Here is a 22,375-nt window from a genome sequence, read left to right on the forward strand (position 1 = left end):
AAACTGTGCAGCTGGCTTTCATCTAGGAATGAATTCGCACAGTCATAGAGTAGGAGTGATTGAACTGGTGACAACAGGAATCTGACACTTCCACTGAGAAATGCAAGGAGGGACTTCAAAAACGATTCAATTCAAGAAGATTCTTATTGTCCAGCTGCTAATTTCTGGAAATATCCTTGAACTAGCCTAGAAATGTCCTTGGCACACTGGCACAGAAGAACAGTCAAACCACTGATCTTCATCTGCTCTCCCTACCAGAACATCACAACCTTGATCTACCCGACCAGGAGTGTCCTGTCATGGAAACGGCATTGGCTTAGCAGCAGTGTCGCAGTGGTCCAGCAGTCACTCACATGCAACATCATCACAGCCCACACACAATTCCGTGGTCATGCGTCAAAGGACCATCTTTACACGAGAGATGACCTCACTGCTGCTCCACTCAAGTCTGAATGTGGCCCAGATGAAGACTCTAGAAAGTTGAAGTGTGCCGCCACGTTTCCAAGTCTCTTGAATGGTGTCTTCGGAAGTCAAGTATCTCCACTAATGACACACGTGTACCAGGCTATCTAGAGTATTCTTAGGTAATGATCTAGTCACATGCAACCGTAAGGTGGACTGACCTCAAACTCTCCAGGTAGGGTCCTGCCATATATGCAGTAGTTCATCAGTCGCTGTTGTCAATAACCTGGAAAGATTCATACTAGTCTGTGTGTCCTGAGCCACCAGACAGGGTGAGTGACAAGCTCCTAGTTGAACAGGTCACCTTCAGCATCCACTGGTTTCCTGCGGGTGACCTTTGCACAATGTTAAACTAGTCCCTGTGTCCTGTTGGCGTCAGGTTCTGACCTGCTTCACTCTGTGACCTCTTATTTGTTCTAGGAGGAATGTAACATCCATGAGGACATGTCTGATTGGTGGTCCCTCTCACAACTGTTGTTTTTTTAACACCCACACAACCCCGCCCACGTCACAAGCTGCTTGTACCTCCCTCCAGTCACCAATCACCTGTGTCAGCGTCATCCTGTTGTGCTTTTAACCTGACACATTTGTAAGTCTTTGCAAACTATTGAACACTTATCTGGTGAAATAATTTTACCTTTTTTATCCATTGATTGTTGAGGTTTCCTAATGTGGGAGTCAAACCCCTTGGTGCAGCACAGTGATGAACACCTTTGCATCTCTTCTCTGCGAGAGGATTTCTGGTTTCTACACTACTGCTTGAGCTCAATAGCTGCAGAGTAAGGTCAGATGCCTACACATGCTAACAGATCCGATTCAGGTGGGAGGCTCCCGAATTTTTAAATGCAAAAAGAACAATTGATGGATAGAATGCAGAACAATGTCATACATGCACCCCAGTACAGATATCTGGGCCTAAATCCATCGTTTTTTTGCTCACCATGCCATTCCAGTTTGGACCCAACCATATCCAAACCAGTCCTGCCTGCCTGGTATGGCAGTTCGGTCCAAACTGTTCCCATGAGGCACAGGGTCAAGACTGATTTGCATATGGCTGGGTCTAAACTGGGGTGGCGTGGTGAGCAAAAGAATGATGGATTTAACCCAGATCTCTTTACTGGGGGAGAATGTATGATTTATTCAGCATTCCATCCATCATTTGTTGCTGAAGCACTTTTCACCCTAAGGTGGCAGGGTATGCCCAGACGTGGGTCCCTTGCTCACTGTGTCACTGGATTCAAGCTAGCCTGGCTGATGAAGGGTGTTACCCAGAAACTGGTCCCAGGATGCTTGTTTCCGGTCCAGGGAGGACCTGGCTTGGCAGTCCGGTCTGGACTGTTCCCATGAGGCACAGGGTCAGGACTGATTTGCATATGGCTGGGTCTAAACTGGAGTGGCGTGGTGAGCAAAAGAATGATGTATTTAACCCACATCTCTTGACTGGGGTTGAATGTATGATTTATTCAACATTCCGTCCATCATTTGTTTGCTTAGCACCCGAATTTTCTTTTTTTTTTAAACATCTTTTTATTGAAAAAACAAAGAAAAACAATAACAGGTGACTTACATCGCGGAATGAAAGGATGAGCAATATACAGACAGGGCATAATGGATGGAGAATTATCAATAAAGCCTACTCACAAGCTACATTGGGTGATCGGCCGCCCGACATTCAGGATAATCAAACAAATGCCAACCACCAACCCCACCTCCCCTGGAAACAGGATAAACATTGAGCAGCAGTCCAGAGTAGAAGGGAGGGGGGGGGGGCGCAGCAATAAAAGGTTACGAGACTACAGCCGCATCCCGAATACAATAACGGATGACGCAACAGTTGGCTAATTTATGCTAATAATACCCCCACCAGAGCCCATCCACCCAAAACACAAATTCGCGCCTCAATAAGACCACCGATATCAGGATTCGAAAGGATTTCTAACATAAAAACTACAAACACTAACAAGACGAACACCCCTCCCCCCACCCAGCACCCCTGCATATGGCTTGCGCCTGTCCCCAACTAGCAGTGTGCCTGTCGCCCCATCTAACTAGGTACTAAAAGTAGAAAAAGTGGAGGAGGACACCTTAGTACGGGCCCCCGGTCCCCCCTCCCCCTCGCCAGAACCAAGAATCCCCCAGGATAAAACCCACAACTATTAGAGCGATATAAAACGAAACAGGGGAAACAGTAAGCACCACCCGACCTCCCGTAAATACAATGGTAGCGAATCCCACTTCAGCAAGTCCACGGTGCCAAGCCCCAACAATCAGTCTCATCCTTGACCCTTCCGATCAGTCGAGCAAGCCCCTTCCGGACGGACTGTCGCCTCCGCAGGATAGTCAAAATACCGAAACAGTTCAGTAAAGTTCCTTCCGAGACGAGGCAACGTTTTAAAATCACTGGGAACTCCATCGGCGATGTCCCTCACCGCCACGAGCTCCCAACGTCGTTGTCTCTGCGATCGTAATGAAGTTGTCGGAGAGGGGAAAAGCGCTGTTTCATGTTGTATGGAGAAGTGTGGCTCACTGGTTAGAGGAGGCAGACCTGGAAGCAGAGGTCAGCCCGGGACCAGGGTTCAATTCCCGGCTCGGCGGGTCTTGAGTTCTAAAATGTCCATGGACTCGACAATTCTCGCTCCGGTGCCTACTCGATTCACGGGTTCACACTCTGCGCCTCTGGGCAATAGCTTGCTTAATCTCCACAACGGCCCCTCGCGGCGGGATGCCTGGCTTTCACCTTGCGGATAACCTGCCGGGGTTATCTCACAGGGGAATACCAGGACGGGTTCCCTAAGCAAGCGCTAAGAAACTGCTTGGTGATTTGCGCTATATAAATTCCTGTACATTTACATTTACATTACATTTACATTCATCCCGTAGACAGTTCCCACCAAGAGTATCCTGAAAGGAAGCACCTATTAATCCACACACAGTAGACAATGATGGTGGGCTTGACAATCCGTAGAGAGCACCGAGTTCACGGTCGTCGGCCATCACACTGCCATGAAGCTCCGACACCCCTCGTGGCACAGGGCCCACTGCCGTTACAAGGACCTCCGTGGGTGGTATAGGCCGATCAGGATATTGCACCGGATCAGGGTCCGGTTCCTCATGCCCATGTCCGTATGTGACCGCTATCGTTTTCTGGACATTGGACTCCAGATGGGAATGTAGTGCCCCTATAGCTACCAGTACAGTCCACATCGATGGTTCAGACTCAGTCCGTCCCACCACATTTCGTTCCGAGTCGACCATAATCGCGTCCCACAGGGGCACCGGACTTCCCCGGGGGAGCCGGCAAAATTGGGACGGACTGTCACGGAGGGAGACTCAGGGCGTGCCAAGGCCACAATCCACGCTCCGCTACCGCAAGTGAAGACCCCGACTCAGCGAACACTGGTGGCGGCAAACCGGGTCTCCGGGTCAGGGACCTCCACCCACAGCCACAATCGTGCCTCGTCAACCCTCCGTCGATGTTTAGGCCAGAGCAACAACCGCCGTCGAAATCGGGCTTAGAAAGTTCTCCACATCCAAGGACCGGACCCTGTTGATCACCCACGGCCGATGTTATTCAACTGGAACCCGGCTGGGCCAGTACTCGAGTCCCCGGCTCACGAGCTGGTGTAGGCCCCAAACTGAAACTCAACATAACTCCGTCCACCAAGCTGGTAAAAGTCCCGGGATCGCTCCAAAGTACAGCACAGCAGTTCACACGCCCGGAGGCAGGGTGTAAATTCAGGATTAGTAGCAGGATCATCTGGCGGGGGACGGAGGTCGGCGGAGCGGGGAGCCTAAGCGGCCATCTTGGTTGCTAGCGTAGCTCCTCCTAGCACCCGAATTTTTAAAGGCAAAAATGGTTTAATTTTAACAACATTCCACCTGATACTGCTGCTGCTTCAGTGAAAGTCTATGGGAAAAAATAAGTACCCTATATTTTTATTTTCAAAATCCTCCTCTTTCTAATTTAAAAATGTTGGCATGTATGGTGCCTGTTTTATTACTCTAACACACTGCATTTACAGGTCTCATGGCATCATTAGCCCGTGAGTATGTTGTGTTTTATAACTAAGAGCACTCTTTTACTGTTGCTTAGCATTTATACAGTACACAGTCTGCCATTCGTATGTTTTAAAGACAGTACTTAGTTTGTGTTGGGGTTGCAGAGGGTGGGCACACGTACACATTTGAGGGACTGGGAGCAGTGCTTACTTTGAGCCGATGGTTTCCGGGACTTGGCACCGGCACTAAGTTGTAAACACTGGCATTTATGGCAGTCTGGCACATGGTGGCGCTGTCTGGCTAATTTAGAGATGAGCAGATCAACTGTTGTTTAATAATTTAATATACATTAAAGGCGACTAATACCTGCCACCCAGCCATTCTTATAACTTTGGGGGCTTGGAATAGTTTGAATTGTCACATTTATAGGGGTGTTAAGGTTAGTCAGTGGCGGCTGCTATGGGGCTGTGATGGTGGAGAGGGTGGCGAGGGCCCTAGCATTTATTTTATTACAAATTAAGCAGTGCCAGGGGTTATTTTTCAGCATCAAACTCCCAGAACAAAAGAGAGAAAAGAAGAAAATGGAGAACAAAAGAGGCAGCGAAATGGGGAGAAACTGTGACAAAGAGAAAGAGTGGTTAGAAAGGAACCTGGAAGAATAGGTAAGGAGGAGGGTGAGGCGGGGGCAAGGAAGGGGCTTGAGATGGAATCCGCACTCAGCCGCTGTGGCATCTGGCAATCCTTGCCTTGGGCTGCATCAGCGGCAGGCTGCTAAGGAAACGTTTGGCTCCTGCACTCACTTATTAATTATATATATGTATTTACAAATGAAGCGCTGTCCACAGAGATAATTAATTGTGATCATAAGGGAATTAACTAATAATGAAACCGGCCCTGGTGGTGGTTCAGAACGACAGGATTGGTGGGGCTCGGCTGGCCACCCGGCTAGTCCTACTTCTGTTTCCATTGAACGGGCCTGTAGACGCCCTGGCATCCTGCCACCCGCTGCCAGTGTCTCAACCACAAAATCACAGGAGTAAAGTAAACAGTAATCATCTCGCCACAGATCAGCTGCCACTTTAAGCCTCGTGCCCTTCGCTGCCGAAAGCGACCACGTGCCAGGCTGCGGTGGGTCTGGCCTGGCAGGCGCAGCACGCGGGCGGCATTTAAATGGCAAGAAATAATTCTGCAACAGCCGGGATCACATAATTGAATCCCAGCAAAAACTGTCTTTAGGGGGAGCATCTAAGATTTTTTTTTCTCCAAACGAAGTTTTGTAAGGTGCAAAGTTCTTAAACTTAAAAATAAATTCAGGTGAAATTATCATCTCATATCCCGAAAACTCGAAAAGGTGGGGTACTAGACGGTGTGGGTCCAGTTATCCCTGTGAGGGGCTCGCTTGTTTCAGGGCTATCACTGGAGACGTGGTCAGGTGGCCTGACGTGAAAATACTGCCCCAGGGATTAGACTCTGTCTAGTGCCACAAAGCCCACAGTGGACAGGCAGTTTCCAAGTGCTTCCTCTGCCTGCTGTGGCTCTCAAGTCTGGCTTCAGGGCATTCCTCTTTCTATGGCCTTTGACCCCACCGGCCTACCTCGTTGGTTCAGTTCTTTAAAGTTGTATTGGTTGATGAAAGGTGCAGTCACTGAGCACCGCTTTCTGGGTGGGGTCAAGGACTAGAAGTATTTTGGGCAGACAGTAATTCCTCAGGCAGTGTGTGTAAGGACAGCAAAGTATTCTGGGAAGGCAGTAACTCAGAAGGCAGTATGAGTAAGAACAGCAAAGTATTCTGGGCAGGCAGTATCTCAGAAGGCAGTATGAGCAAGGACAGCAAAGTATTCTGGGCAGGCAGTAACTCAGCAGGCAGTATGAGTAATAACAGCAAAGTATTCTGGGCAGGCAGTATGAGTTATGAGTAAGAACAGCAAAGTAGTCTGGGCAGGCAGTAACCCAGAAGGCTGTATATGTAATGAAAGCAAAGTATTCTGGGAAGGCAGTAACTCAGCAGGCAGGACGTGTAAAGACAGCAAAGTATTCTGGGCAGGCAGGCAGTAACTCACAAGGCAGTATGAGTAAGAACAGCAAAGTATTCTGGGCAGGCAGTAACCCAGAAGGCTGTATATGTAATGAAAGTAAAGTATTCTGGGCAGGCAGTAACTCAGTAGGCAGTATGTGTAAGGACAGCAAAGTATTCTGGGCAGGCTGGCAGTAACTCAGCAGGCAGTATGTGTAAGGACAGCAAAGTATTCTGGGCAGGCAGTAACTCAGAATTCAGTATGAGTAAGGACAGCAAAGTATTCTGGGCAGGCAGTACCCCAGCAGGCAGTATTTGTAAGGACAGCGACGTATTCTGGGCAGGCAGTAACTCAGAAGGCTCTATATGTAATGAAAGCAAATTATTCTCTGCAGGCAGTAACTCAGCAGGCAGTATGTGTAAGGACAGCAAAGTATTCTGGGCAGGCAGTATCTCAGAAGGCAGTATGAGTAAGGACAGCAAAGTATTCTGGGCAGGCAGTAACTCAGCAGGCAGTATGTGTAAGGACAGCAACGTATTCTGGGCAGGCAGTAACTCAGAAGGCAATATGAGTAAGAACAGCAAAGTATTCTGGGCAGGCAGGCAGTAACTCAGTAGGCCGGGTAGAGAATAGACACAGGCTCCCTGGTCCTGTCTGAGCGCCAAAGCTGGTCGCTCAGGCCAATCACATCGCTGCTGTCATGCTGGTAAATTGTTTTACCAGAATGAGAGCCGCGTCTGGATTGGCAGCTAGGAGCCTGTGAGGTGTACACCAGCGTCGGGAGAGGAGCACCAGCAGGGAAGTGATTTAATTTATTATTTCCCTCTTCCCTTCCCATCCCACCCACCCTGCATGCGCATTTACTCACCACTTTTAAATTCGAACGGCCGCCACTGCATGGCAGGGGGGAACATCCTTTTCAACGCAACTTTTACGACGCATGCCTTTACATCGCAAGTTTTACAACGCATGCTGTTACAACGCATTGCGCTGGGGGGGCGCTCTAGGATAGGGAATAGATTTAATTTACTATCCAACACCTTCCCTACTATCCACAGGGACTGGAGTTGGAATAGTAAATTAAACTATTCACTATCCAGCACCCCTCAACACTATGCGTTGTAACAGCATGCGTTGTAAAACTTGCGATGTAAAGGCATGCGTAGTAAAAGCATGCGTTCTAATGTCACACAACCCATGGCAGGTCCAGAAAGGGAAAACACACAATGGCCCCACATTCAGGGCAAAACCACCCCGGTGTCATGTCCAATTGCATTTTGTTTTCAAGGAACAAGAAACAAACTTATGCTCTGGAAGACTCTTTAATTCGAACAAATAACAGTGCCGCGTGCGGGCAACGACCATGGCACCTCCTTGGTAAGGCTTCTGTGCCCACACCCGCTGCGCTGCTGAAGGCACCAGGATCCTTCCGCCGGGTGGTTGCTCTGAATATGGTGGACGCTCCTCCAGCAGTGGAGTGCAGTCCATGGGCTCCATGACCCGGTGGGCTGGCAGGACGCCTACCATGGTCTACTTCACCTCCTCTGTCTATACACTAGGGCCTTCATTTATGGGGATTTGGCATAGGGCACATATTTATTGAGATACGGTGCATTCCTGACCCTTCCCCGGAGCAGGCGCCATTTATGCAGCCTAGGGCCAATGCAGGCACCCTTGTGACATGGTGCAAGGGTGCCTCCGTTGCATGCAGGATTGTTTTTGTGCAGGAATGGGCACCTTCCTGCACTAAATAATTCAGGGAGGTTTTCCTACGCATTACGCCTCACCTCGGGAGCTGTAGGGTTTTGGCTCTACCCCAGGTTTACATGCTCTCGTAAATATGGGGAAGTGTCTAAATCCATGGGTGTTGCGTAGGAAACCCATTGCAACGCCCGCCTGTGGAAGACCTCCCGAACGCAGAGTACGGTGACGCAGCGATTTGCACTGTCTTGCCGTACTCCATATCTATGAGGCCATTGAGTTGGGTCGCAATAAACATCTGTTATTCAGCGCCAGGACACCTTCGGGTAATCGTGCGCTTTACAAATACACCTGTTATGTTATGTTATTCAAGGCCACTCATTGTGACTTTGCGTGGCCTCATACATATGATTGTTCAATCAGCGCCACCGAAGCGTCACAAAAAGTGACCCGCGGGCAGAGCAAGGGTCTTGTAAATAATCCCCTCAGGTCCCGAGGGCGAGACAAGGCTCTCCTGGGCAAAATAGCGAAGACCCCAGGGCGTGAGGGCTGCATCCGGGAGAGCCACCCCTTTGCTGCCAACACTCCCAATGGTTTCTAGGCAACTGTGCAGCGCACACAAACTGCACAAGCCACAATTTTTGTATTTTCAGAAATTAGTATAATTTGATGCATTTTTGTCAACTGATTTACCAGCAATTATGCATTTTCAGCAGAATTGAAGCCAATTTGGGGCTGGTTGGTAGAGTTTATCTTTCTATATTTAGGCCCTGAATGGGGTTGTTTTGGAAGAAAAGATTGAGCCTCAGATTGACGTGTGAAGGGCTCTCTCATTTGTAAAGTGTAGCTCAGGGAACAGGGTCCCTAACTTCAGCTTTTATTTTGAAATCTACATTTAAATTCATCATACAGTGTTTCTAAATATTGGGCGTTGCTCAGGAATAGTTTGTTGGTGGTTCGTGCTTGTTCTATGAATCAACATTTACGGTTAAATTGCCACTTCAACAAGGCTTTTAGAACTGCTCCTGTCAGCCCCCCTCTACATTTTAAGTGCCCCCCCCCCTTGCATCTCCTTGACTCTATGATGTTCTGTGTAAGGCTGTGACATTGTGTAGGCACGCGGGATGACGTGTGTGTGGATTTATATAGGATGCATCTTTTCGAAGTCCTCTGGCCTCGAATTAGAATGGTGTGATCGATAAAATCTGCAAACCTCACTCTCAAATTGTTCTGAAATCCGCCTGTCAAAATATCTAGAAATTGCAAACTATGAAGACCACCCAACACCCTTTTTGTGATGTAACTATCTCAAAAACTTCTTAAGGATTCACACAACTACAAATACTGAGGGTCATATTAGCAAGAACCTCGTTAAAATTATCGCCATTTTAGTGGCAGGAAACTGGCGCTAAAACGGCGATAACGGGCTTGATAATATGTGTTAGAGAATTTCAATAGAAGCCCAGGTTAGATGTGCAGGACAACTAACCTGGGCTTTTATTGGAATTCTATAACGCATATTAGCAAGCCCATTATCGCCGTTTTAGCGGCAGTTTCCTGCCGCTAAAACGGCGATAATTTTAGCGAGGTTCTTGCTAATATGACCCTTAATTTTGATCAAAGTTCTACCTTTACGACAGGTTTCATTTAATAACACCCCATAGTTTTAGCTGGAGAGGAGCTCGCTAAATAACTCTGTATACCTGCCCCAATCTATCTCCACAAAATTTCAAATAAACAAATTGACCTGCAAGTCTCTCATTGTGCGCAGATTGGTGCAAATCAATGCAGCCATGGCTGGAAAGGGAGACGTATCCATAAGCACCGAGTTAGGGTTGCAGACTTTGATACAATTGTCGTACGGATAGTGGGTGCCACACAACCAGGACCTTCTCAAAGGTAGCCTAAGGTCGGCCAGAGTATTAAAGTGATCCTCATGGTACAGGATTGAGGCTGGTGAAAGAGTATGCAACCATCCTCTTGATTGGACACGAGAGAGGGACAAAAGGATTGCCTTTGGAGGACAGGATAGCTGTGCTGGGGGGTGAGGCTGTGTGTGGTGGCTCTCTAGGTGGTTTTGTGTTCTCCTCTCACACTTATTGTTCTTCTTATCCCTCCCTGCAGGGATCCCACCAGACCCTGGCAGACTTCCGGGTCTATGTGGAGAACCGAACTTGGAACCCGGATGAACTGAGCCGGAAACAGACCCGGATGTACCAGCTCTACAGCCGTACCACCAGCAAGCACGTGCAGGTCCTTGGCAAGAAGGTGAATGCCAACGGCGAGGATGGCAGCAAACATGGTGAGCACTGAGAAGACGCTTAAGAAGGGGTCAGCGGCAGCCTGGCACCCTCAGGCAAAGCGCTCCTGGCTAAGACCCGGGGGAAACGCAACCATAACTGCAAAGCATGGGGGAGCATAATAACAACGGCCAGCGATAATCATCGCTGGCCGTGCTTAGTGATAATTATATTATCGCAGGCTATCTGTGGTATTTATCGCCCTGGTAGCGCGTAATTAACAACGCGTTACTCCAGGGCGATAAAAATTCAAGAGATAGCAAGGTTATCGTCCTTTTGCAGGGAACAACGCTGGTTTTCCAGCAATGTTCCCTGCAAAACGGCGATAACCTTGCTGATACGACCCACAGGTTCGTATCAGCATAATCGACCCCCTATGTTAGGTTGTTTTCGCAAAAATCTAATGTGTGCTAAAATCATGTGTGCTGCCTTGTCAATATCGCGATGTGAACATCAGCGATATTTGCAAGGTAGTCCATCCGGGGTAGACCCAGGGACGCCCCCTTTACATCTCATTGGAGATGCAAAGTGAGGAGTTGGGAAAAAGGGTGCTAACATGCGGTTATGCACGTTACCACCCTTTTATAAATACGGCACTGGATTTATCTCTGATTTTTTGGCTTTGTAAGCCAAAAAAGAGGGGATAAAGCCCTTGTAAATATGCCCCTATGCTTGTTGTCAAAGTAGCAGAGACCAAAAGGTAGAACACCAAAGTATTTGTCATAATCCGCTCACTATTTCTAACCCAAATGCCAGTGTAAACCATAAACATAAGTTTGAGCTTCACACAACAGACACCTCAAACCTCAGACTAACTCTAACACTAAGATGGTTGCTCCAAGAGTAGCAACAGTTACCTATCTTTAACGCTAATCCAGCACCTGACACTACTATACACTCAAACTAACCCTAACACAAATTCTAAGCATGACACAACTACAAAGTCAAGCTTAACCTTCATGTAAACGTAACTTTAACCTGGCCCTAGCAGTATTGATACCTCAGCACTAACCAGAACACCAACCCTAAGCCTAACACGTGCACAAAGTCTAAAGTATAGCCTAGCCCAAACTTAATGTTAATGTAACCCTAGCTAAAACACTAACCCTGACCCTAACGATATTTGAAACCACAGCACTAACCATAACACCAACCCTAAGCCTAACACATGCACAAAGTCTAATGTATATCCTAGCTCTACGCTTAATATTCATGTAACATTAACTCTGATGCTCTAAGAGTATTGATACCTCAGCACAAACCATAACACCAAACCTAAGCCTAACACGTGCACAAAGTCTAATGTATATCCTAGCTCTAAGCTTAATGTTCATGTAGACTTAAATGTAACGCTAAAGCTGATCTTAGCGTTATTGATACTCCTACAGTAACCATAACATCTACCCTAAGCCTAATATATGTACAAAGTCTAACACGTGTTAGAAATGGGGATTTCTGTTTGGCTAAGGCTTGCGCCAAAGCCAGGCAGAAACCACCACTCTGGTCAGGGCAAGGAAGTCACCCGCCAAGATAACCCCTGCTCACCCCCTTGGTAGCTTGGCACGAGCAGTCAGGCTTATCTCAGAGGCGATGTGTGAAGCGTTTGCGCGCGCACCCAGCAACAACACCCAAGGCCCACCACAAAAGAAACTCCACACAAGGTTATATATAAAAATAGCCTTTGTATTATACCAAACACATTAGATAATAAACACACAATTTACACTGTGCCACTGGCACGGGCGGAATTTACAGGGGATTATATACACAGGACAGGGCCACATGGACCACTGTCAGGAATAAGCACTTGGTAGAACTAGCACTTAGTAGAAATAGCACTTTGTAGGAATAGCACTCAGAACATAGAATAATTGTAGCACCAAATAGCAACTGTAGCACACAACCAGTAACCACTGGTAAAAGGGTAAGTACACACTATGCAACCCTAACCACCTTAGGCATATATCACGCAGGGAACCATGAACTCACTGGAAGAACCTATATTGCGAAAAACAAACTTCTAAGCATGAAAATACATTTAGGGGTATAGGCAAAAAGCATTGCATATTATGCTGAAATCACATTAGGCAAGTAATCACATTTGTGCAAAACTCACAAAAGCAGAGACACAGTGCGCCCCAGGCCAACGGGCCTCTCAAAGGGCTCAACACCCTATGTCCAAAATGTCAGGGCAGGCTGCGCAGGCAGCCAAAGAAGAATGCGCCAGAGGGACAAGCCTAAACGATGCAGCTGCCCACTAAGTGCTGGGCAGCTGGGGAACTGAGCCTGGCACCAGCGTGCCTCCTGGCTCTCCTCTGGGGTTCCCAAGAAACAATAGGGCCAAAACAACTTAGGACCCTTGTGGGCTCAAGATGCAAAATGGCCCCAAATCACCTAGAGCCTCCTGGGTTCTAAACAACAATGCCCCCTTTGCCTTGTGGGCTCTGATTAATAAAATGCCCCCAAATCAGGTGGAGCCTCGTGGGCTCTCAAGAAATTCTGCCAACATGTTGGAGCCTCGTGGGCTCGAGAAAGGAAATGCCCCCTGGGGCCTTTGTGGGCTCGAGATAAATGCTGCCCACCTCGGGGGAGCGGCCCGCTGCCAACCGGGGCCGCTCTACCCCTACCAAGACTGGCCCCAAAAATGAAGATAGCACCACCGGGGGGAGCCGGGGGGTGGCGGGCACCGACAATGTTCCCCGACGCCCCCCCTCTCCCCAAATCAACACAACGGGCCCCCACTCACCGGGACCTGGGGCGGGGGCTCCTCTTCCTACCAATATGTGGGGGCAGTCCGCAAGGCTCAGCGCAGCCTCTCACCGGCCGGGGCTTACGGGTTGGGAGTGTGGGGAAGCCCTCGAGGGGGAACCAATCCCTGCGCTCTCCACCAATGACGCTGCGGGAGGCTCGGCCGGCTGGGGCCAATCCCAGGGCGGCCTTGGGGTGACGCCGTCGGCTGCTTTCTTCGGGAAGAACTCGGCCTCGGGGCAGCGGCGGTGATTTTCCCGTGCAATATACGGGGTAGGCTCCCGGAATAAGTTATAATATAAAGCGGGGTAGGCACCCGCTTAAAGCACAAAGTCCCTGGCGGGGTGGGCACCTGCAAGGGATATAAACCGGCAGAAACGGGGTAAGCTCCCGGTATGAATTATTACCAGCACACAAAGACGCAGGTTTGGCACCTGCGCGTCAAAATCCAAGCACAACACAGCAGAGATGCGGGGTGGGCACCCACACCGAAAATAAGCAAAGGGGGATCCCCATGCCGGGGAATCCCTCAGGACTGGGGTCGCAGCTCCGTGCTCCTGTTGAAAGAGGGGAGCACTGCTCAAGAAAGCACAGCGCTCCCCAGTACCAAAATCAAGCGCTCCCAGGCGCTACAAGGAAAAATAAAGCGCTCCCAAGCGCTAGGGTCCCCAAAGTCCAGCAAGAGTCTTGGTAGGAGGTGGGGGGGCAAAGGCTGGGCCCAGGGGCCAGCTCACAGGGCCCTCCAGGCAGGGAGGCTGTCCCCAGTGGCGGTCCTCCTGGCGCCCAGCAGCAGCAGGCCCCCCTCAAGGTAGGATCAGGAAAGAGAACCTTTTGCAAAGGGGTCACAGCCCCTTTTTATACACATAAATCCTTTGTCTAGGCTGCAGGGTTAAGGGAAAAACCAGACGCAGTTGGTTTTGGAGCACTCTGTTGTGCTCAGCCCCTCTCCCTATTCACTGGCCAGGCTAGGGTCATCAGTCGCACCACGGGGGGCGAGCCAGCATTGTGTAGGGAAAGCCCAGTCCTCTTCAGGTTCCAGGTGCACTCTTCCCTCCCATCAATATGCAGATCTCTCCACTCACCACCGGGGCAGACCCATCCTGACTCCTGGAGCCAGGCACACCAGCCAGCTCCAGCCAATCACAAGCCAGACAGTCATTTCACCTTTATTACACTGACATGCCAACTTCTAGAAGTGGCACTTCCACACCAGACACATTAACGCCGCACACATCATCGCGCAGCATTCAATCTCACGAGTTCGCACATACCAAACTCGACCCTGCGCTCCCCACGCATCAGGAACTACCATGGACACTCACAATCCCCATGCATTCCTATGGGAGGGCAGACCAACCTCACCACACGCACGCACTTTACCCTGGGACACAGTGGTAAAGTGCGCAGAAGCCAAAAATAACTAGCACCAGGTCATATATAAAAGCAAAAAGTTTAGGTGTGAACCTGCCAGAAGGGCCAAGTCCAACAACACGTATCCTAGCTTTAAGCATAATATTCACGCACACCTAACTCTGACACTAACCCTAACGTTATTGATAATCCAGAACTAACCATAACACCAAACCTAAGCCTTAACACATGTACAACGTGTAATGTATAACCTACCCTAAGCTTAACATTAATACAGAACTAACTTTAACAACAACCTAGACCCTAATGCTATTAATACCTCAACACTAACTCTCATAGAATGTTACGTATCGTTACCCTAAGTTTAACATTAGCAATAAACGTATTCTGAACACACCATAATCCTAAACCTAAGACTGATGTTAACTCTGAAACTACCCTTGACCCAAGTTTTACTGTACTGATAGCCCAGCTGTGACATCACATCTAACTCTAACTGTACCCTATAAAAACCCAACTCTACTAACTCAGAGTTTAACCCCTGCCTTGTGCCTGCTACAGACTGTAATCCTAAGGCTAACGATAACACCAACTCTAACCTTGCGTTTGATTGGAACTGTATCTCGTTGCATGCCTATCCTAATGGTAAGCCTTTTTATAAACGACAACTAACTGTAATCTAACCTTACGACTAACATTACTCCTTCACCACAACGGTGTTCGAGATAAACTTCTAAGAATCATCAGGAACTCTTATAAGATAGTCCATGGAGGTGAACTGATGGAAGCCTTCGAAGTGAGGACCGGAGTCCGCCAGGGTTGTTTTCTCTCGCTTTTCTACCTGGTTTAACCTTAAAGTAGAGAATAGAGAGATTAAGAGACAATGGTTATCGTTGAGTAGATGGTTGCGCACGTAGTGCTTATGTGCAGTACTGGGCTGCTCCTGAGTGCCCACTGCATCAAGTTATTTGAAGCCTACGCCTATGATCGGGGAGAGGGCTTTTCACTGGCTTTCTTCTGAGTAGCTCTTTGAGGAGCCAATTTCAGTTTGGCCTGGTGGTCCTACTCACACCTTTCCTGGGCGTGGGAACACCAGGCCCGATTTTACAGGAGGGAAAATCCAGCCAGCAAAATCTCTTTAGGCAGCGAGAGCAGCCTGGCCTCGGCCTCTGGCTCTAGCTGACTCTACCCGACCCGTCGGTTCAGAAAGGGCGCACATGCAATGCTCCCCCTGCAGGCCACGTCCTCCGCTTCCCTCGCACACCATCCCCACCACTGCTCACGAGTCACACTTCGTGAGCTGCAAACTAGGTAAAGCTGACCAAGTAAAAAAAAAAGGAAATCTTCAGCAGCATTAGAACAGGGCGGGCCCTGCTTGACGGGCTTCTGCTCGGAGGGGTCTCCTCCACCCCAAGCAGAGTCTCAGGCCCCTCCTCAAATTGTGGCTTCTGTGGTGTGCCCGCCAGTCACGCAGGGCTTTGCCCAAAATGCAGGGCTCCGCCCTACTTGTCGCACCGTACAGCATCTGTGGGCTTTAAATACTTTCTTGGCGCTGCCTTCAGATTCTTTTTAAATCTGGGGCAGTGCCAAAAAGCCATTGGCGCTGCTGGAAACGCCCACAGCACCCCATGGCATGCCCCTTTAATGCAGAAAACGGTGTCAAAGGGTACGATACTTACAAGGCCACATTAAGCCACTCAAAGCGGCTTAGTGCGGCTTCGTAAATATGGAGCAGGACACAGCGCCACCGGAGTGGTGCAAAACGTGAAGCTCTGCTGGTGCAGGGGCCTTGTAAATATGCTCCTAATGGGGTTTATTTACTAAGATTTATTGCAGTGTTTGTGTCACAAATGTGACGTAAAATATGTTTTTACTAATTTACTTTGCAGCGCTAAACTTGTTTAGTGCTGGAAAACACTTGAAGGTAGCGCTGCATTACTGAGCACCACGGGCGCATATCATGGTTAGTGCATGGGCATGATCATTCCCGTGCAACCACCCAACGTTTATGATGCTGAACCTTATTTACTTAACCACATCCATGCTCAGAGCGGCTCCTGGCTGTCATCAGCCATGGTGGTCGTGTGCTCATGACTGCGGGGAGCCGTCCGAACGTTGCCGCTCCGCCCACACGCGATTAATTCCCCGCCTGTGCGGGAGAATTAATCAGTGGGTGGAGTTCGGACGGCTCCTGATCGTCATGAGCACACGCCCACAGTGATTTATGATGGCCGGGAGCCATCCTGGGTACCCGAGTGCCACACCCAGCCCTGCCCCCCCCACCCCCCATCCCCCCCCCTCACACCATGGCAGAATTTGCCGCTCGACGAAGGGGTTAAAAAAGTAAACATGGTTTAGCGTGAGAAAATAGCGCCCATTTCAAATCGCCACTGTGAAGGAGAAATGCTTTCATTCTCCTTTCTTTTCCCACTTTGTGTGTCTGCCGCACTGTGCAGCACACACACAAGGTGGGACAAGATTTCAAGTTAGTCTCAGCATGGTGTTTTGTTTTGAAAGGTTTCCCTTCCAGTACAAAACCTATGCTAGACTCACTGACACCCTTGCACTATAGCGCAAAAGTGTGTCAGCGGCACACGGCAGCACATTTCTGCTCCGGCGCTAGGGGAAGGAGGAGAGTACCATGGGCCAGATGCATCAAGCGAAATGCGCTCGCAAAAGGGCCAGATTCTCAGAATCGGGCCCTTTGCGAGTGCAATTTTTGCATTTGGGATGCATCATCCCAAATGCAAAAATCGCAAATAGAGAATTCGCTAAATTGCGATTGTTTGCATTTAAGGAATCTCTAATTGAGATTCCTTAAATGCAATGCATGAAAGTATCAAAAATTGCGAATTCGCTAATAGGGCACGCAAATTACCACGAAGTACAACTTCATGGTAATTTGCGAAAACTTTGAAAAAGGCACTTTTGTGCATTTTTCAAAGTTTCATGTTGCGCACACACATGCCCTAAGGGCATGTGTGTGCGCAACAAATGTGCACAGATCACATTCAGGGGTGTAACAGGGTGTCCTTTGGACACCCCTGCACCCTTGAACTCGCAATCTCAATTTGCGAATCGCTAATTGCGATTCGCAAATTGAGACTGTCTTCCCATTCATTCCTATGGGCCTCTAGGCCCATAGGAATTAATGGGGAGGTATTCATTAATTGCGACTCGCATTTTGCGAGTCGCAATTAAGGAATTCTAAGGAATCGCTATTTTTATAGTGATTGCTTGATGCATTCCATTTTGCTATTCCTTATTAGCGATTCCTTAATTTTCGCTAATAAGGAATCGCAAAATGGATGCTTGATGCATCTGGCCCCATATTTCTGTAAATATGACGCTCTACTGCTCTCTCCTTCTCACGCAGCGCAGCATTTGCGACTGCTGCCGTGCGTGAGAAACTTGTAGATCTGCCCCTAAATTCTATATTGCTTTTTGTAAGACAAAAAACCTTGATCCAAGTGAAAAGAAAAGTCTTTTTTGATTATTTTTCGAGCTTTCCTTCAGTCCTACCTGGCTGGCAGGTGGGGGCAGGGCTTCGGCTTGCAGGATGCTTTTGCATGTCCTTGTTTCTGAGAATTCATATTGTCTGACATCACAAAGGTTTGAATTAGTTGAAAATGAGTAATACATTCAAAGTTGTTTCCTATACTTGGCCCCAGAAAGCCTTAACACAGCGCAGCATACATCTACACTACGATCGTTTGCAGCAAGTGGAACTATGTTGTGTACGTTACGTTCAGCTAGTCATGACTTTTGCATTCTGGGACTTGCAGTTTCACTTTTAACATTGTAAATATTAGCACTCAAATCCCAGCATGCAAAGTGCTCGTGACCAAAAATCCAAGACTGGCTGAAAGGGTTGGGTACCAGGTCAGGCCGCTTGCAGGGCTCAGTCTGAGCCGTGGTTGCTGGTGGGGAGCATTTATTTCCTGCATCGGATATTTGTGGAGAGCGAGAGAGGGAACGGCAAACAGATCGGAAAGGAGGAAGAGAAAAACGGCTAAACTGTCACAAACAGAGAAAGCAGGAACCTGCAAGAGCGAGAAAAAGGGACAGGGAGCATCTGGTGCATGGGGAGTGTCTGGTGGACAGATGGTGTCTGGTGAACGGGGAGGAGTGTGGTGGACGGGGAGTGTCTTGTGGACGGTAAGCATCTTGATGGACGGGGAGCGTCTGGTGGACGGGTAGTGTCTGGTGGACAGGTAGCGTCTGGTATATGGAGAGTGCCTGGTGGATGTTGAGTGTCTGGTAGATAGGAGTGTCTGATGGATGGGGAGGGTCTTGTGGACAGGGAGAGTCTGGTGGACAGGGAATGTCTTGTGGACGGTAAGCATCTTGATGGACGGGGAGCGTCTGGTGGATGGGAGCGTCTGGTGGACGGGTAGTGTCTGGTGGATGGGGGGAGTCTGGTGGACGGGGAGAGTCTGGTGGACAGGGAGTCTCTTGTGAACAGGGAGCATCTTGATCGACGAGGAGCGTCTGGTGGATGGGAGCGTCTGGTGGACGGGGAGGGTCTGGTGGATGGGGGGAGTCTGGTGGACGGGGAGAGTCTGGTGGACAGGGAGTGTCTTGATGGACGGGGAGCGTCTGGTGGACAGGGAATGTCTTGTGGACGGGGAGCATCTTGATGGACGGGAAGCGTCTGGTGGATGGGAGCGTCTGGTGGACGGGGAGGGTCTGGTGGATGGGGGAGTCTGGTGGACGGGGAGAGTCTGGTGAACAGGGAGTATCTTGCGGATGGGGAGAGTCGTGATGGACGGGGAGCGTCTGGTCGACAGGGAGGGTCTGGTGGATGGGGGGAGTCTGGTGGACGGGGAGAGTCTGGTGGACAGGGAGTGTCTTGTGGACGGGGAGCATCTTGATGGACGGGAAGCGTCTGGTGGATGGGAGCGTCTGTTGGACGGGGAGGGTCTGGTAGATGGGGAACATCTTGATGGAAGGGGAGAGTCTGGTGGATGGGGAGTGTCTTGATGAACGGGGAGCATCAGGTGGACGGGGAGCATCTGGAGGACGGGAGCGTCTAATGGACAGGGAGCGTCTGGTGGACGCGGTTCATCTGGTGAATGAGGAGTGTCTGGTGGATGGGTGGTGTCTGGTGGACAGGTGGTGTCAGGTGGACGGGGAGTACTAGATGAACAGGAGTGTCTGGTGAACGGGGAGTGTCTGGTGGACGGGGAGTGTCTGATGGACGGGAGGCTTCAGGTGGACGGGGAGCATCTGGTGGACGGGAGCGTCTAATGGACAGGGAGCGTCTGGTGGACGTGGAGCATTTGGTGAATGAGGAGTGTCTGGTGGAAAGGAGTGTCTGGTGGACGGGTGGTGTCTGGTGGACAGGTGGTGTCTGGTGGACAGGGAGTACTAGATGAACAGGAGTGTCTGGTGAACGGGGAGTGTCTGGTGGATGGGAGGCGTCTGGTGGATGGGGAGCGCTAGTGGATGGGAGAGTCTGGTGGATGGGGAGCATCTGGTGGACGGGAGAGTCTAATGGACAGGTAGCGTCTGATATACGGAGAGTGGGAATGCCTGGTGGATAGGATCATCTGGTGGACGGGGAGCATCTGGTGGACTGGAGCGTTTAATGGACATGGAGCGTCTGGTGGACGGGGAGGGTCAGGTGGATGGGGGCATCTGGTGGACCGGAGCGTCTAATGGACAGGGGCCGTCTGGTGGTTGGGGAGTGCCTGATGGACGGGGAGCATTTGGTGGACAGGGATTGCCTGGTGGATAGGAAAGTCTGGTGGATGGAAAGTGTCTGGTGGATGGGGAGAGTCTGGTGGACAGGGAGTGTCTTGTGCACGGGGAGCATTTTGATGGACGGGGAGCGTCTGGTCGACAGGGAGTGTCTGGTGGGCGGGGAGTATTTGGTGGACGGGGAGCGTCTGGTGGACGGGGAGCGTCTGGTGGACGGGGAGCGTCTGGTGTACAGGGTGGAAGGGAGCGTCTGGTGGACGGGGATCGTCTGGTGGATGGGGAGAGTCTGGTGGACGGGTAGTGTCTTGTGGATGGGGAGCGTCTTGATGGTCGGGGAGTGTCTGGTGGACAGGGAGTGTCTGGTAGATGGTAGCCTCTGGTGGACGGGGAGCGTCTGGTGGATGGGAGGCATCTGGTGGATGGGGAGCGCTGGTGGATAGGAGAGTCTGGTGGATGGGGAGCATCTGGTGGACGGGAGAGTCTAATGGACAGGTAGCGTCTGATATACGGAGAGTGCATGGTGGATGTTGAGTGTTTAGTGGATGGGGAGTGCCAGATGGACGGGGAGCATTTGGTGGACAGGGATTGCTTGGTGGATGAGGAATGTCTGGTGGATGGGAGCGTCTGGTGGACGGGGAGTGTCAGGTGGATGGGGAGAGTCTGGTGGACGGGGAGTGTCTTGTGGACGGGGAGCGTCTTGATGGTCGGGGAACTTCTGGTGGACAGGGAGTGTCTTGTGGACGGTGAGCATCTTGATGGAAGGGGAGCGTCTGGTGGATGGAAGCGTCTGGTGGACGGGGAGTGTCTGGTGGACGGGGATCGTCTGGTGGATGGGGAGAGTCTGGTGGATGGGGAGTGTCTTGTGGACAGGTAGCGTCTTGATGGTCGGGGAGCGTCTGGTGGACAGGGAGTGTCTGGTAGATGGTAGCCTCTGGTCGACGGGGAGCGTCTGATGGACGGGGAGCGTCTGGTGGACGGGGAGAGCCTGGTGTACAGGGAGTGCCTGGTGGAAGGGAGCGTCTGGTGGACGGGGATCGTCTGGTGGATGGCGAGCATCTGGTGGACGGGAGTGTCTAATGGACAGGTAGCGTCTGGTATATAGAGAGTGCCTGGTGGATAAGAGTGACTGGTGGATGTTGAGTGTCTGGTAGATAGGAGTGTCTGATGGATGGGGAGGGTCTTGTGGACAGGGAGAGTCTTGATGGACGGGGAGCATCTGGTGGACAGGGAATGTCTTGTGGATGGGGAGCATCTTGATGGATGGGGAGCGTCTGGTGGATGGGAGTGTCTGGTGGACGGGGAGTGTCTGGTGGATGGGGAGAGTCTGGTAGACAGGGAATGTCTTGTGGACGGTGAGCGTCTGGTGGACGGGGAGTGTCTGTGGGACTGGGAGGTGGACGTGAAGTGTGTCGTGGTCTTAGAGCATCTTGATGGATGGGGAGGGTAGGGTGGATGGGGACCATCTGGTGGACAGGGAGTGCCTGGTGGACTGGGAGCGTCTGGTGGATGGGAACGTCTGATGGGTGGGGAGAGTCTGGTGGACGAGGAGTGTATTGTGGGCAGGGAGCGTCTCGATGGAGCATCTGGTGGATGGGGAGACACTAGTGGACTGGGAGTGACTGGTGGACAGAGAGAGTCAGGTAGCGGATTAAAGACTAACAGCCTTGGTATTCGGCGCTATTTAATTCTGACCAAAGATTCAGGCACCAGCATTCTTTTTTTCACAAATTAAGCACTGGGTGCACTTGTCAGCCAGGTGACCAATACATGGGCAGATGGAAGGAGAACTCTTCCACTCTGAGACTCTGCAAGCAGAAGGTGGACTCGAACTGTGCATGCCAGTGTGAGAGGGGCCGAGGGTCACACGGTGTGTTCTCACTAAACTGAAGGAACCTAAGCCGTTCTCAGGCCACTGAAACTCGGGGAGCAATGCCTGGCAGTGGGTTCTGCACCAGGAGGACCCTACACGTGCTCTGAAAGGCGGCGGCTCCCATGGCAACTGCTCATCACTTGGTGTCAAGGCCAAACTCCAAAAATAAGTGTCGGGAACAATCAAGGAGTGCAGAGTGACATCAG

General features: G+C 50.3%; 1 protein-coding gene across 1 annotated transcript in view; it reads left to right on the forward strand.

Annotated features, from left to right (window-relative positions):
• LOC147725677 (fibroblast growth factor 18-like) overlaps positions 1 to 22,375 on the forward strand; it is a 50,116-nt gene that overhangs the window by 21,105 nt on the left and 6,636 nt on the right. The window contains exon 3 of the mRNA XM_086964479.1: positions 10,302 to 10,479. Coding sequence (XP_086820605.1) covers positions 10,302 to 10,479 — 178 coding nt within the window. The remainder of the gene's footprint in view (positions 1 to 10,301; positions 10,480 to 22,375) is intronic.

The sequence above is a fragment of the Lissotriton vulgaris genome, chromosome 3_2 (genome assembly GCF_964263255.1).
Source record: "Lissotriton vulgaris chromosome 3_2, aLisVul1.2, whole genome shotgun sequence".
Taxonomy (NCBI): Eukaryota; Metazoa; Chordata; class Amphibia; order Caudata; family Salamandridae; genus Lissotriton; species Lissotriton vulgaris.